This window comes from Solanum pennellii, chromosome 7, assembly GCF_001406875.1.
Source record: "Solanum pennellii chromosome 7, SPENNV200".
Taxonomy (NCBI): Eukaryota; Viridiplantae; Streptophyta; class Magnoliopsida; order Solanales; family Solanaceae; genus Solanum; species Solanum pennellii.
The window spans coordinates 76,595,168-76,609,119 of NC_028643.1; the positions used below are offsets into that span (position 1 = coordinate 76,595,168).

Below are 13,952 nucleotides of genomic sequence, written 5' to 3' on the forward strand. Positions count from 1 at the left end.
TTTTTTTTTACGAATTTCTCAATCCTCATCATGAATTTGAATTGACCATTAGGAAAATGGTTGATTGAGTTAGGGATGGTAGTGTGAAGATTTTATTTGACTCTAAAAAATTGTTGTTGAAATGATCCAGAAATGAGTGACTACTTCACTAGAGATAGAAGTGATGTGTGAAGACACTTGGAAGCTTTCAAGCATGTTGGATCATGTCGATTTTATGTATATTCATAGATGTTTGAACAAAATAGTTCATAGTTTAGCTAGATTTTCTATTTCTTTGTTGAAGCAGATCTCTTGGGAGAGGTTTTTCCCAAGTTGGATCCTGCATGATGCTAAGGGTACATTTAAATTTTGTAGTCGTTGATGCAATAATACAAATTGTTTAGTTTCAGTGAAAAAGTTCATGAATCTGACGAGTTTTATGTTGGTTGCCAAGCATACATTAACCCTTCTCTTTTGTTTAAGCGTGAAACCTATTAAACATGTCGTTTTAAATAAGAACTTTATTGTAGATTCTTCTTTGTTGTGTGTACTAAAAGCAAAGTTGTATTTGGGATTTGGAGGTTTGGGGTGGGACATTGTTTTGAACATAGATATCTTGCTATTTAGCTACTCCAAATAGAGTAAACATTAGGTTGGTTTGATCATCTTTGAGCTTCGGTTCGGGTTATTTGTCTCTTTTTTCTTTCTATTCTTATAGATAAATCGACCGGATGGGAATAATGTAGTAATTATGACAACTTGGAACAAAGCATAAAGGTTCCAATAATATTATCAATATTGTAAATATACATCATTCATTTAGAAATACCCTCGACGAGTTTTCTTATTTTAATACGGCCAAAATATTCCATACTTAAAGTAATAAACTGAACAATCATTATTCTCAAAGCAAGTAAAATTAATTGAAACTCAAGAAGTTTCTTTAATCTCATTGTGTATGAACTGTCAGTTTACTTTCTTTGTCGTGGTATATTGCATGAGAAAATTGTGTTTTGTTCTTTGCTACGTAAATTGCATTTCATTTTGCAATGTTTAACTATGTCTGACAAAATCTCCTTTATGCTATTTATTCAGGCTTTATGTTGCAGCAGTGGAAGAGCATACCTGTTCAATGAAGTGTGAGTTTCATATTGATAGTATACGTTGCTATTTCATGAATCTGTATTTTTGTTTTACTGGTGATTTAATTTGTCGATGAACCTGCATCCATTCGTGAATGACAACTGGTGCTTTCTTTTTGGGGCTTGTACGTTACTGTATCTGTTGTCGGGAGAAAGTGCTGATTAATATGTTTGGCGCATCATTCGGACGCAGTTGATAGGTGTTTCTCCTAATTGGTTAAGTGTTACGTCACCATTAACAACCTGTTGCGTCTATTTTCAGTGAGTTATAGGCAATCAGTCAATTTCATTCAACAGAATACCATTTGTGACTAGTTACCAGTTTCAAAAAAGAAAAGAAAAAAACAAGAATGCCATTTGTGACCAAGTATATGTGGAATGAATGATATTGCCTGTCCGGACATTTTTCTTTTTGATATTGTAGGGGTTTATTTAATAATACTACCAAGATGGTACAAAAAGTACAAGCCACCAAAAAGACAAGTAGCAACCCTTCTTTATTCTTATTATTATTCCTTTAAATTTCGGGGGTGGGGGGTTATAGATATAAATGGCTATGGCTGAGGCGTGTAGGAACTTCTCACATTTGATTCAAAATACTTTGTCATGCTTTCTATGGTATTTTTAATGATTTCTTTTCTTCTCTTATTTCTTTTTCAATCTTCTTTGATATGTTTATTCTTGAGCCAAGGGTCTATAGGAAACAACCTCTCTACCTTCAAAGTTAGGCGTATGATTTGACACACTATACCCTTCCCAGACCCCTGCCTGTAGGATTACATTGGGTAAGTAGTTGTTGTTGATTGCAAGTTCCAATGGCTCGCTCAACATCAGCATCAGCTAGATATTATGTGCATTTGAGCATGACTGTTTGACTTAGGCTATACGGTTTGCTTAATTGTCAGAGGTATGTACTGTACGTACATACATATGTATTATGCTTGAATTCTTCTTGCCCATCTATTTTCAAGATTTTGGTTTCCTTGGATTAGCCTGGCTGCCCAGATTGTATGTTGTCATCAGCAACTATAGTTCAAATTTTCATAGTTTCATAAATGAGTTATCGACTTAGCAAGTCAAAACATGCTGGATGGAATCTGTACTTTTGCATGGTTGCTTGGTGTAGACTGGAGTTTTCTGAGCGGCTGTAGTTGGTAGAAGGCCAGTTTCCTTTTTTAAAGATGTTGCTATGTTTGAAGCTTATTTTCTGACAGGAAGCTAATCTGAATCATCTTACTGCAGAAGCTTGTTTTTTAATTAGGGGTTGCATGAAATAGTTTATGTCATGGTGGGTAAGTGGTGATCTCTTACCAGGGGCACAATCTAGTTCGGTGGTCTTCTTTACTTGGCTTTCTTGATTTGTGCAAGAGATGTTGTTAGCTCCATTTTCTGTTCTTTTATCCTTCCTCGGCCTGATCAGATTATGTTTCTTTTCCAATTCATATGATGGAATTTTTCACATTTCTTTCTTTGTGTTATTCAGGGTAAATATAACTTTTGGAGAGAATGAGGAGAGGACGTTACTTTCTGGAACGTACACTGTGAAGGATATATTTTGTCGCATCTGTGGGCAGATTCTTGGCTGGAAATATGTAATTCCTCTCATCCCCTCTTCTTTTTCCATAAGCACCAACACGTAGAGCCAAAAAAACATACAACCATGGGAACACACGCACACACACAAATTTCCTTTTATTTTCTTTTGGGGGAATATATGTTAAACTCACACAGTATATGTAACACGCGTAGTTCTATTAACGACTAATATTTGTATCTTGTTTACACAGGAGAAATCCCATGACGAAAGCCAGAAATACAATGAAGGGAAATTTGTCCTTGAAAGGTTTAATTACTCTCTCATCCTCTTTGTTTTTTATAGTAAATAAAATAGTTACGTTAATTCGCATTACATTGTTATCGTAAAAAAATCAATATGCTCATTTGAAGTGTTCTTAATATAGCATTTCTATGTTGTTGATAATGTGTGTCGAACAGAGTCAAGATCATTGATGACGATGACGATGAATTCTACATTGATACTCGTTCAAGCTCAAGTGATGATGAAGATGAAGATACAGTGTAAATTGTGGGAGCTTAGTGCACCAATTTGCAGATACTTGTATCTTATAAACTTAGCAAAAGAATAGTTGTACCTTATCTGGAGATCTCCCCAAGTTTGTGGATGTTAAAACGAAGTTGCTGCAGAAGTGTTCTCTAATCAATATGAGCTTGACTTGTGTTAAATGTTTTATTGGCCTTGCATGTTTTTTCTGCTTCATTGTATTATTCTGCTCAGCATGGTTCGATATGCTTTCTATTGTTTGTTGTGGTTTATTTAGGAGCGTACTTGCTTACGCTTTAAGAAACAAATCAAATATATATATTAAATAGGGATCAAATATCACTCGATGGAGTTGGTGTAGCAATTGTGGTATCTCAAAAAGAATATGAATTATATATATAAATTCATATAGGGATCAACTTTTACTCGATTGAGTTTAATATAGCAGGTGTGTGGAATACACAAAGGATGTTACTTGTTAGGGGATGTCCCCCATTTGGTCCTTTTTTTCTCCAATCAAATTCATGAATATTTGTAGATTATATCTCTAAACGATTTACGAGCTATTGATTTTTTTAAGAATTATCAAAATAACAAAGATAATAATAAGAAATATACAATTTTTTTCGTATGAGAGTTTTATTTTAAAATGAAAGAAGTATTGAAAAGATCATTAAATTTAACATAAATTATTAGTTTAATTTCCAAATTATTGATAAATTTAAAAACACAATTTAATTGACTAACTACATACAGGTACACTCTCAATATACAACAATACATAACAAATGATCTCAAACTTGTGTGAACATGAGATTTTTAATAAAAAAGATTGAGAGAAATGTTAAATATATCTTAAATTCGATGAGAATTTAAAATATATTGCACATGTATTGCAAGATACTTTTTAAAAATGTTGTTAGTTCAAAAATGATATAAATAATTGTACGTCAGAGTTTAGTGGCTTTAGACTTACTTACATTTTTACGGTATAGTACAAATTAGAGATAAAGCAGGTGCAGTTTGCTACGATAATGGATACTATATATCTATGGGGTTGAGTGTGTTGGGCACCATCCAGATCCTTTCACCATACCAAACGAAACTCCTTTCCTTCTTCCAAATCCTAATTCACAATCTGCAGATTTTCCGATATTGATCGCAATTATCGATTCGTTCATCTGCGGTTTGCTTTTTGCTATTCCAATTTTGTTAACAAAGAAGAAGAAGAAGCAAATCGGAACACAATGGGAGAACGCAAGTCTTCATCTAAGAAAAAATCTTCCAAAAAGAAGAGACTCAAAGTTTCTTCTAAGGTATTTTTTTCAACTCTCCTTTTCGATGCTTTCCATTTATTCACATAATTACATTCGTTTTGCTTGCTCAGCATTATGTATAATGTTCGTGTGTGTTTTGTTACTTTTTTTCTATTTAGTTTTGAATTTCTGTGTATAGCTATGTATTTTAGGGTTTATCTTCATTGATAGGTTATTGAACTATGAGAATGTATTCGGTAAAGTCATTGAACTTTATTTTGTATCAAATAAAATGGTTTTTATTTCAATATTCGTAAAAGATCATTGAGCTATGAGAATTCTCCGTTGATTTGCTTGGCTTATGTTTTTTTTGTTTACTGAATTAATTTGTGATTTAATTGAATGTGTTAATGTCCTTTTGTAGTGATGCTAGTAGTTCTCTTTTTACTGGTCGTGGAATTAGGAAAATGAATTAAAGATAATGGTTAGTTATCTGCTATGTTGCTTGGACTCTCCAAAAATGTTCGTTGCACCCATGTTGGATCCTCCCAAAATGCACTAGTTTTTGGAGGATACAACACACACCCAGCGGCATTTTGAAGTGTCCGAACAACACAAGTTATATGTACCCTCTATTGAACGCAAGTCTGAGCAACATATGGTAATTAGCTGGTTTAACTTTTGGGTCTTTTCATGTATGTATCATCAGGGGATTTTTTTTCGGGATGAAAATTAAGATAGCCGTTCTTTTAGCTAAAAATTAAAATGAAACTGTTTTCCAAGAACAAGGGTCAAAAAGTAGTTCAAAAGGTTGGTTTTGGGTACAATACTTACATGTGTTTACATTACTGAATTGGGAGAATATAAGTCCTGCTCCTTCCTGTTTGTTTTGAAGGGATTATTTTCATGTAAATTTGTTAAAAATACGTTCATATTCAAATCTGTAATATGGTAAGGCTTCATGTGATATAGCTCATGATTGCTCGTGGGAGTGTTAAGTCACATAGTCATTTGAATTGCTATAGTTAGAGTTCCATGAATCGGTTATTGTTCTTTGTATATTTTTTGTTTTGTGCACTATCCATAAAATGATCTCAGTGGAGAAAATCTAGAGTTATTTATGAAAAGAAACAATTATCTGCACCTGTTAATACTTGGTAACTTTTAGAAGCCACCATTGAAAAATAGATATCTAAGATCTTGTATTTGATGTGTTCTCTTTTGTTTCAATTTGTAATTCCTTAACTGACACTAAGGTGAAAGAATTATGAAAGGCTTTATAATGCTTGATCATGCCACCACACTTTATACACTCTTTATTGAATATATCTAATACCAAATATTCACGGAGATGTTTTCATGAGAAATTGCATTATATTTTAAATCAATATTAGGCATGCTTTCTGTTGAACAATGTAAGGTGGTATCCTGTTTTCTTATCGATACATTCTCATCTTGTCTTTGGCAATTCCAATTTATTATCCTTCATTTTACATCTTCATGTGTTGTGTGGTTAGATACGGAAGAGAAAAAGCAGAAGAAACAAATCCAAGAAGTTGTCCAGTTCTGAGGATGACTCATCATCTTCTGCTTCCTCTGATTATTCTAGCAGTTCACAGTCTTTGTCCTCCGATTCAGAGGTTGATTATAGTAGGAAAAGACGTAGGCACTCACGTGATATGAAACGCGTGAAGAAAAGAACTCGGAGAAGATCCTCTAGCCAAGATGTGAGTGAGGGTTCACCCCCTGTAAAGAAAAGAAAAAGGTCAAATAGAAAGAGTCTTGATTATGGGAGAAAAGTGCAGAAGAAAAAGCGAAAGAGACACGCTAGTATTAGCTCCACGAACAGTGACTCGACAAGTTGTTCTAGTTGTCAACGTGAAAATAGTGTTAGCTCCAGAGATAGAGATTTTAAGAGCTTTTCCACTTGCCATGATGAAAATAATAGTGTTAATGAGGACACCAATCTTCAGATTCCCAGGATTAAGTCTAGAAAAAAGATGAAAGAAAAGAAAATTCATAATGAGCCAAGCACTGGCAGAAGGAGCAGAAGTAGGGGGCCAGTTTGTTCTTTATGTGACCATCATTCATGTTCTTGCAATACTACTCATAATGGGGAGGAATATGTGGAAGAGAGTAATCCTAAGTGCTTAAGATCTGTTATTACTATTCCAGCAAAGACACATGAAGAAGAGGGTAACGAACAGGGACCAGATATGCTTAAAGAAGAGATTTTGAATAAGCACCATGATTGTCCTTCATGCAGAAACCATGACAATAATGACCTGGAAATTAAAGGGAAATTAGCTTCTTGTTCTTGTTTCCCGTCTATTCAAAGAATGCAGGATGGAAATTTGACAATTGATGAAACCTTTGGCCCCACAAAAGTTGATGGTGGTCTGGATCCTCATCGAAATATAGTCAAAGAAGTAAGTCATGATAATGGAGGTGAGAGTGGGAATTCTGATAATATTGCTAATACAGGAATTGAGGATCTTGAGAATGTTTTAAGGAAAAAGGCGTTGGAGAACTTGCAGAAATTTCGTAAAGAGTTTCAAACAAATTTAAAATCTGGTGCCAAGGAAAAGAAGAATGGCAGTGATATTAATCAGTTATCCCCTTCAAAGACTGAGGTTGTACCATACAAGTCTCTGGAGCATGGGGAAAAAGATGGATTGGCTTTAAATCAAGCTGTAAAATTTAGAAGCAAGCTTGTAACTACTAAGGAATTTTCTCATTCCACAGAGATTGAGATAAATACTCCAGTCGAAAAGAATAATGGAAAAGGATCTGGTTGCGTTGAGCCAGGTGTTACACAACTTGCTGATAGATCAGCACTCTCACGGAGTCCAGAACAGGAGAACCATACCACTGAATCAGTTCTTAGCAATGAACCTGAACCTGGTAAACTATTATGTAGTACCACAGTACAGACATATAAAAAGGAAAATTCATTGGCTTCCAAGAGAAACATAATTAAAACACCAGTTCCCTTGAGACCTGGAGTTCTTAGCACTGGGACCAGCGATAACTTAGACATGGAAGCTGTTAATGCCGGTATCCGTCCCACTGTAGAAACTTCTAGTGTCAGATCCACATCTGATGGACTTGCTTCAAAACACCAGCCTGATGAAACCAAGGATGCCTCTGAGTTTGAACAAAAGACCATGTCTGTAATGAGGGGCGGTGAGATGGTACAGGTATTATATTCGTATTTCATTATTTATGCATGTTAGGCTGGGATTTTTCAACTCCACAGTTGATCAATAATCCTACAAGTAAATAAATAAATGGCCTGTATGGTTTAGATTCTTTAAATTGTTTCTGATTGTTTAAACGATTTGAATATTAGAGATATTGATAGAAATCATCAGTTATAATGAAGTAATAGTGACTACTAAGTAATTCTTATTATAGATTTCTTTTAGCAATAGCCAAACACTGATAGTGGGAATGGGGGAGCAAACTATTCTCTCTCCCAGGCTTCTTATTTGGTAATCTTTCAAGGATTTACTCTACTGGAATTTCATTGCTAGAGATAGAACTTGCATATGTTTTCATATTTTGGACCTCTTGCCTCGGCCAAACAGATATGGTAATATACGTTGCTTTGTTGTACTTATATGTTGGGTTTCGGCTAATTTCTCATTGGATTTACTTTTACCTGATTTTAATTATAGAAAAGAAACAAATGTGTGCTAATCTCCACTTATTTGGACTTTTAGATTTCTTCAACTTAGACTGTTTTGTCACTTGAAGCTCGTCTTATGTACTTAGTCTTTACAAAGCTTGAGTATTCTTACCATCTCACATGATTATGTTGGCCAGGTAAACTACAAGGTCTACATCCCCAAGAGGGCTCCTGCTCTGTCCAGGAGAAAACTCAATCGGTGATGTGGCTCAGTTAAATTTTCATGCCAATTTAATTTCATTTGTAGATTATTAATCAAATTGGTGTGCTGAGACTGAGTCAGGACTTAGGTGCTAGTTGGCTGAATTCAGATGTTCCTGGAACAAACTACGATGTGAATGCTTGTGTATCAAAAAACATTTTCCTGCCTGTGTAGCTATGAGCTCTTTTATCCTCAGAAGAAAGCCGTTACAGTGATCTTTAGCTATGTTTGTGTAGAATAGAAGAAAAGAACAAAATTAAGCATTTCACAATGAAGCTCTCGTATTTTCCTCATTCTGTGTCGTTCTTTTCTGGATGTAGTTAGTATTTTCCGTAGTTATTGAGAACAGAATTAAGAGGATATTATTGACCATTTGGCTGCAGTCTGCTGAATGTGTGTTGAATTGTATAATTTAGCAGGTTCAGCTCAAACTTTTTGGTGGACTCGAACGTCTTAAATGCTTATGCTGATGTAATCCTTTGTTACTTACTGTCACTGTTGGAGAATTTTAAACAAATGAATATTTTCCCTATTTTTGTAAGGCTTTCTGAATCTTATTCATTTGTAGATGGAGTTTACATTGCAACTAGTTCAAGAGGGATGTTATGAGCATTACATTTCATAATTGCGCCACAGCCCACATGTACTCTACCTTGTGACAACATACCCAATGTAGTCCTTTTAAGTGGGGTATAGAGAGGTTAGCATGTACACAAACTTTACCCCTACACAATGGGAGGTAGAAGCTGTTTTCAATAGACTTCATAGCTTCTGAAAATATCGTTTCCAGAGCCATTTACAAACTAAATAACTGATAAAGTTGGGGATTTGAGGCAGTCTGTTTTCACACAACCTTCAGTAAGTATGACTTCAACTCGCAATTAGTGAAGTAGGTAGGTGGTTTTATATAAAGTCACGCAGGGAGCTGGGAGGAGAGGACTTCCAGGGCTCAATCTACATCTGACTCCCGTAGTTTTGTAGAATCTTAAGTACCACCACAATAGAAAATGAACCTCCGTTGTCCTTTAGCTGCTGTTATGTCATTTCTTTAAGCCACTAATGCAAGCCCAGTCATCCATCTTTGAAACTGTAATGTTCTCTAGGTATTGTGAATACCTTTCTAGTAAGCGAGGAATCTGCAGAAGAATTTCATCACACTGAGAAATCAATAATGCAAATATTGCAATAGGTAAACCTACGATTTTTTTTCTTGTTTCACAAAAACAAAACACAGATATAATAATCTACATTCATAGTTGTAGTCTCATTCGTATGCACATAATTCTACTAATACCTTATTTTTTTAGTTAAAACATTTACTGTTTGTAATTTCATAAGAAAAAATGTCAATGGATGAATTGAATAATTGAGAGGAAATTGTTGACAATAATGGCTAATATCAGACGACAGCATTATTCTTATAGTTTTCCCTCATTCTTTGTATAGCAAGCAAATCAATTAGCAAATGTATCCTCAAGCCTTATTCACTCGACAGTTCAACAATAAAACAGAATGTAAATACCTGCTCAGATATGATCCCGGAAAGAGCAACTGTTGCACCAGGCTTTGCATAGGACACAATCTGATCTGCCAACTCAAGCAGAGGATTCAATAATATGTTTGCCACAACGATGTCATATTTTTCCCTGTTATTTAGAACTTCTGCATCATAGGCAGTTTGATCAATGTCCATACTTGAACTAAAATCTGCAGAAGGAAGAATTCCTTTGCCAGGAACAAGTTTTAAAAGCAATTCTTCATGTCCAATGTTGTTTAAAGTAGCATTATATTGAGCAGATGTGATTGCCTGGGGATCTATATCAAAACCAACTGAAAAAGCTGCACCAAACTGCAGATAAATATTTTGACAATGAAGATATTAGCAACACCATGATACTAAATGACGAGTTCAAAAAACTAAACGTTTGAGGTTACAGAAGGAAATCAGATTTAAGTTGTGAAAAGTAGACAGCCCGTGAATTTTATGGAATCTCCTACAGATTAAGAATTTTGATTTTGTTTCAGGTACAGTTATTAATCTATAGTTCACAGAAAGCATTTTTCAGAAAATATGTTTTTTCAAGAAAAATCAAGTTTAGTTCAAAGTACTGATGTTTGTGCTTCTCCAACTATTTTATCGAATCAGGTTCAACATTGAACATTTTTTCTCTTCCAACTTTGATCCTATACAAAACCAAAGCTTCCTAAATCTATCTTCTCAACTTCCATCCACTTGTTAAGAAGTGAAAGTTCCACATAATCGAAAGAAAGAAGCAAGCCCTTACAATCCCAAAAATGATCCAGCAATAAAAGAAGAACATAGAAATTGAAAATTGTTCCTCATCTATTTGTCACATCCACCACCCCTATGTCTAAAATCGTGCATTTCCTGGTCCTTTGCACAGCTACTGGCCTACTGCCACCCTTTCCGAGCTACCACTTCATAAAGTTCAAAGGATTTAGTTTGAGGCTCACATCTCTATTATTCAAGTGCCAGAAGTTTTGACGTTCATCATGATTTTTGTGTCGGACTTTGTTCCTTAATTATGTTACTAAACTATCAAGATCAATTCTTTTGACAGAGAGAGGACCAAGTCCTGGATTCAGTGAGTAAAGGATAAGTTTTAGCTGGAACTTCATTTACAAGGAATCAGTTCATTAACTTTAGCAATGCAAGGTCTGAATGAAAATCCAAGTACCTTAAGAGCTGCAATTGCTAGCACACCCGAACCAGTTCCATAGTCCAAGAAGAATTCTTCTCCTTTTATCAAATCACGCAGTAGCAGGAGACACAACTTAGTTGTTGGGTGCTCCCCAGTTCCAAATGCCAAACCAGGATTTAGGATTATATTTGTTGCTTGAGGATCCTACAATTCAAGCACACACTCTTTATACTTGTATATACAGAACATACACATATTATAGATATGTATGAAGTATTGCTTATGGAGGAAAGATGACAATGTGCAGACTGGGATTCATGACCAACAACCAAGAAAATTAAAAAAGGGAAGACCGCAGAATCATGAGACAATAATATGAAAGTTTGATTGAATATTAACACAATGCTTTGAATTGTGGTCCTGAGTGTAGAACCAATTGAATCATGTGATAAGAACAAAGGGAGAGAGAGGTATAGTCATACTGGAGGAGTTGTCCATTCAGGCACCACCCAGAGTCCATCAGTAACTTCCACCGGACAAAACAATTCCTGCAATAAATTGACAATGGTTGAAAGATCTAAACTAACTCAGCTGGTTCAACCAGTCACCAAGACGATAACATGTGCCACATATAGACACCATGACTTGGTAACAGAATATTGTCAGAAGCTCTATTAGCTTCCAAACACGCAGTTGAAATTAAGAGATACAGGAATATAGTGGCATCATAACATCAATTCATCGCATTTACCTGCAAGCTTCCAACGGATTGGTAAAGAACCAATCCGTCTAGATACCTACCTCATCATTAGTAACTCACTAAAACATGCAAGGGTCAGGGAGATTTGCCAGGTTATTAAACTACTGGTTAAATGTCAAAGATGATCTAAAGGGGCCTTTTAAGAGGATAATCATTATTTGGTCATCCGCATTTTCAAAACAACTCATTCTCATTTCATGCTTTTTAACAAGAAATGGACATGACAAACAAGACACAAACATTATCCAGCTTCATGTTCATTTTTAATACTCATTAGTAGAAAAAGAAGAGTTGGCAAGTAGCACATTTGTAATTTGCAGATATTGACTCTGGACTGCAACTTGATTGCATGTCCATAAAGACCGTAAAAGTTGGTAATTGATCAATATCTTGCTGGTTGCTATTAGTCTTGGAGAAAAAAGAAGATTTGAAGACCTTATCAAACCAAGATTATCAGTGCATGTATTTTGCTAGGCATAAATACGCAGATGAAAGATCAATATAATATTTCTTACATTACTACACTACACAATAGTCATTAGCAAGTGAAAGAATGTTGACCTGTGTAGCTTTTATCCAATCAGTGTGGTCATGCATCACAACCTCAAAACTAGGTATCTTTTGCAACCCTATAGAATCAGCAGCAAGTGAAATGCAGTCTTTCACATCTTTGCATACAGAAAAGATGGAAGTAATGATAATCTGGGAGGTAGGAGAAAGGGAAAATAAAGTTAATAAAATACAAATCAGAAGTTTGAAAGAAACCAGTCAAACATATTCAGGGAGTAACTACTAAATACCAACTGAAGTTTAATGATGATAAACTCCACCTCACACGACTGAAAGTTAAACAGCTCTGAACACCTCAAATTGAATTTACCCAAAAGAGCAAGTTATGCTACTAGTTCTCCAGTAAGATGCATAAAAAGAACCACTACGCATATTCAGTTGCGAAAAGAAGTTAAATGCATGCACACAGAAACAGACGCAGAAACATCAAAAGCCTTTTTTGATTCGTCCTACCTAAAGAACAGCATAAATAAATAGAATAATGGAGACTCTACCTCATCACTTCTCTCACTGCTTTCTTCTTCATCCACAGTAGTTGAACTGGCTCCAAAACATAAAAGAGCCTCTGAGAGCATATCCTGATAGTAAAACAGAAATAGAAGTTCAAGCTCAATTTGATATATGCTGTACTTACTACCTGTAAATTCTACATCGTATTACACAGTCACTGATCATTTAGGGATTGAGCACGAAGTACCAGAGCTCTAAATTGACATAACACAACTGAAGATTACATGACAGTTTCAGTCTCCAAATTTCCTAATGCGCGAAGGCGTATGTATGTTTTCACACAGCCTATGCATCCACCGTCTTCGACTCAACTACTCAAACTACACATAATTTAATAGTTCTGCAAAAATGTAGTAATTCACCAAGTTCGCACCTATTCCATAATGCACTAACTAGTGTAGTAATTTTGGCACTCTGCAGATGCTCGAATTCAGCATTCCTTATCAAAAATCAATAGTATATGAACTACAGCCTATATAACAATTTAATTGTTCACTTGACAACTTGTATGTACGCAGAGACACGTAAAATTAGCATAACAAGCAAGAGAAAACAGTAAACTGAGAATATTCACTTACGGCAACATCCTTTTGGCAGCATATGCGAACAGAGAGGTATGGAGAAGTGAATGAATCACTAGCCGGAGTCTCCGAAGAAGGAGAAGATAACGTGGAAAATTTAGCTGCAGTCTGGATGTGCTTCCAATGCTGGTATCTTTGCGCAGCACAGGATTTAGATAAATGAATGAACGGAATTAGCCGGTGAACGCGGCGGCCATTGAAGAAACGGCCGGTGATTATGCTACTGGTAGTGCACGAAAGGTTTTTGAAGAAATGACCGCGAAGAGAATTTAATACCATTGTCATGCGATGAAAATTTAGCTCTGTTATTTTTGCGCCATATACTATTTTAGTATGCTTATATACTTCAAGGAAACTCAAGTAAATAAAAGTATCCAAAGAGATAATATATGGTCATATTGAAGAAATTTAGTAAGTTAAAAGAGAAAATTGGTAGAAGACTTTATTTATTAATTAACTCAGAAATTTTTGTTATTTTCGAACATTTTGGTCATATAAATTGGTATATTAACATGTTAATGGTCGTCGTTATGAGT

At 35.2% G+C, this 13,952-nt stretch overlaps 3 protein-coding genes across 3 annotated transcripts in view; 2 read left to right on the plus strand and 1 right to left on the minus strand.

Moving 5' to 3' along the window:
- LOC107025491 (protein yippee-like At5g53940) overlaps positions 1–3,381 on the plus strand; it is an 11,069-nt gene extending 7,688 nt beyond the window's left edge. The window contains exons 2-5 of the mRNA XM_015226283.2: positions 1,075–1,118; positions 2,605–2,713; positions 2,909–2,964; positions 3,117–3,381. Of these exons, the coding sequence (XP_015081769.1) occupies positions 1,075–1,118; positions 2,605–2,713; positions 2,909–2,964; positions 3,117–3,204 (297 nt within the window). The 3' untranslated portion in view covers positions 3,205–3,381. The remainder of the gene's footprint in view (positions 1–1,074; positions 1,119–2,604; positions 2,714–2,908; positions 2,965–3,116) is intronic.
- Positions 3,382–4,153: 772 nt separating this feature from the next.
- On the plus strand, positions 4,154–8,849 carry LOC107025485 (peptidyl-prolyl cis-trans isomerase G). Its single transcript, XM_015226269.2, has 3 exons — positions 4,154–4,499; positions 5,957–7,639; positions 8,268–8,849. The coding sequence occupies exons 1-3, from the start codon at positions 4,431–4,433 to the stop codon at positions 8,331–8,333; spliced, it is 1,818 nt and encodes a 605-aa protein (XP_015081755.1). The 5' UTR covers positions 4,154–4,430; the 3' UTR covers positions 8,334–8,849.
- Positions 8,850–9,005: 156 nt separating this feature from the next.
- Positions 9,006–13,843, minus strand: LOC107025486 (ribosomal protein L11 methyltransferase). The gene is made up of 7 exons (XM_015226270.2): positions 13,414–13,843; positions 12,820–12,903; positions 12,317–12,457; positions 11,478–11,543; positions 11,032–11,199; positions 9,855–10,181; positions 9,006–9,468 (listed from the first exon to the last, which is right to left on the minus strand). Exons 1-7 carry the CDS (start codon positions 13,699–13,701, stop codon positions 9,373–9,375), a joined length of 1,170 nt encoding a protein of 389 aa, XP_015081756.1. The 5' UTR covers positions 13,702–13,843; the 3' UTR covers positions 9,006–9,372.
- Positions 13,844–13,952: the final 109 nt, after the last annotated feature.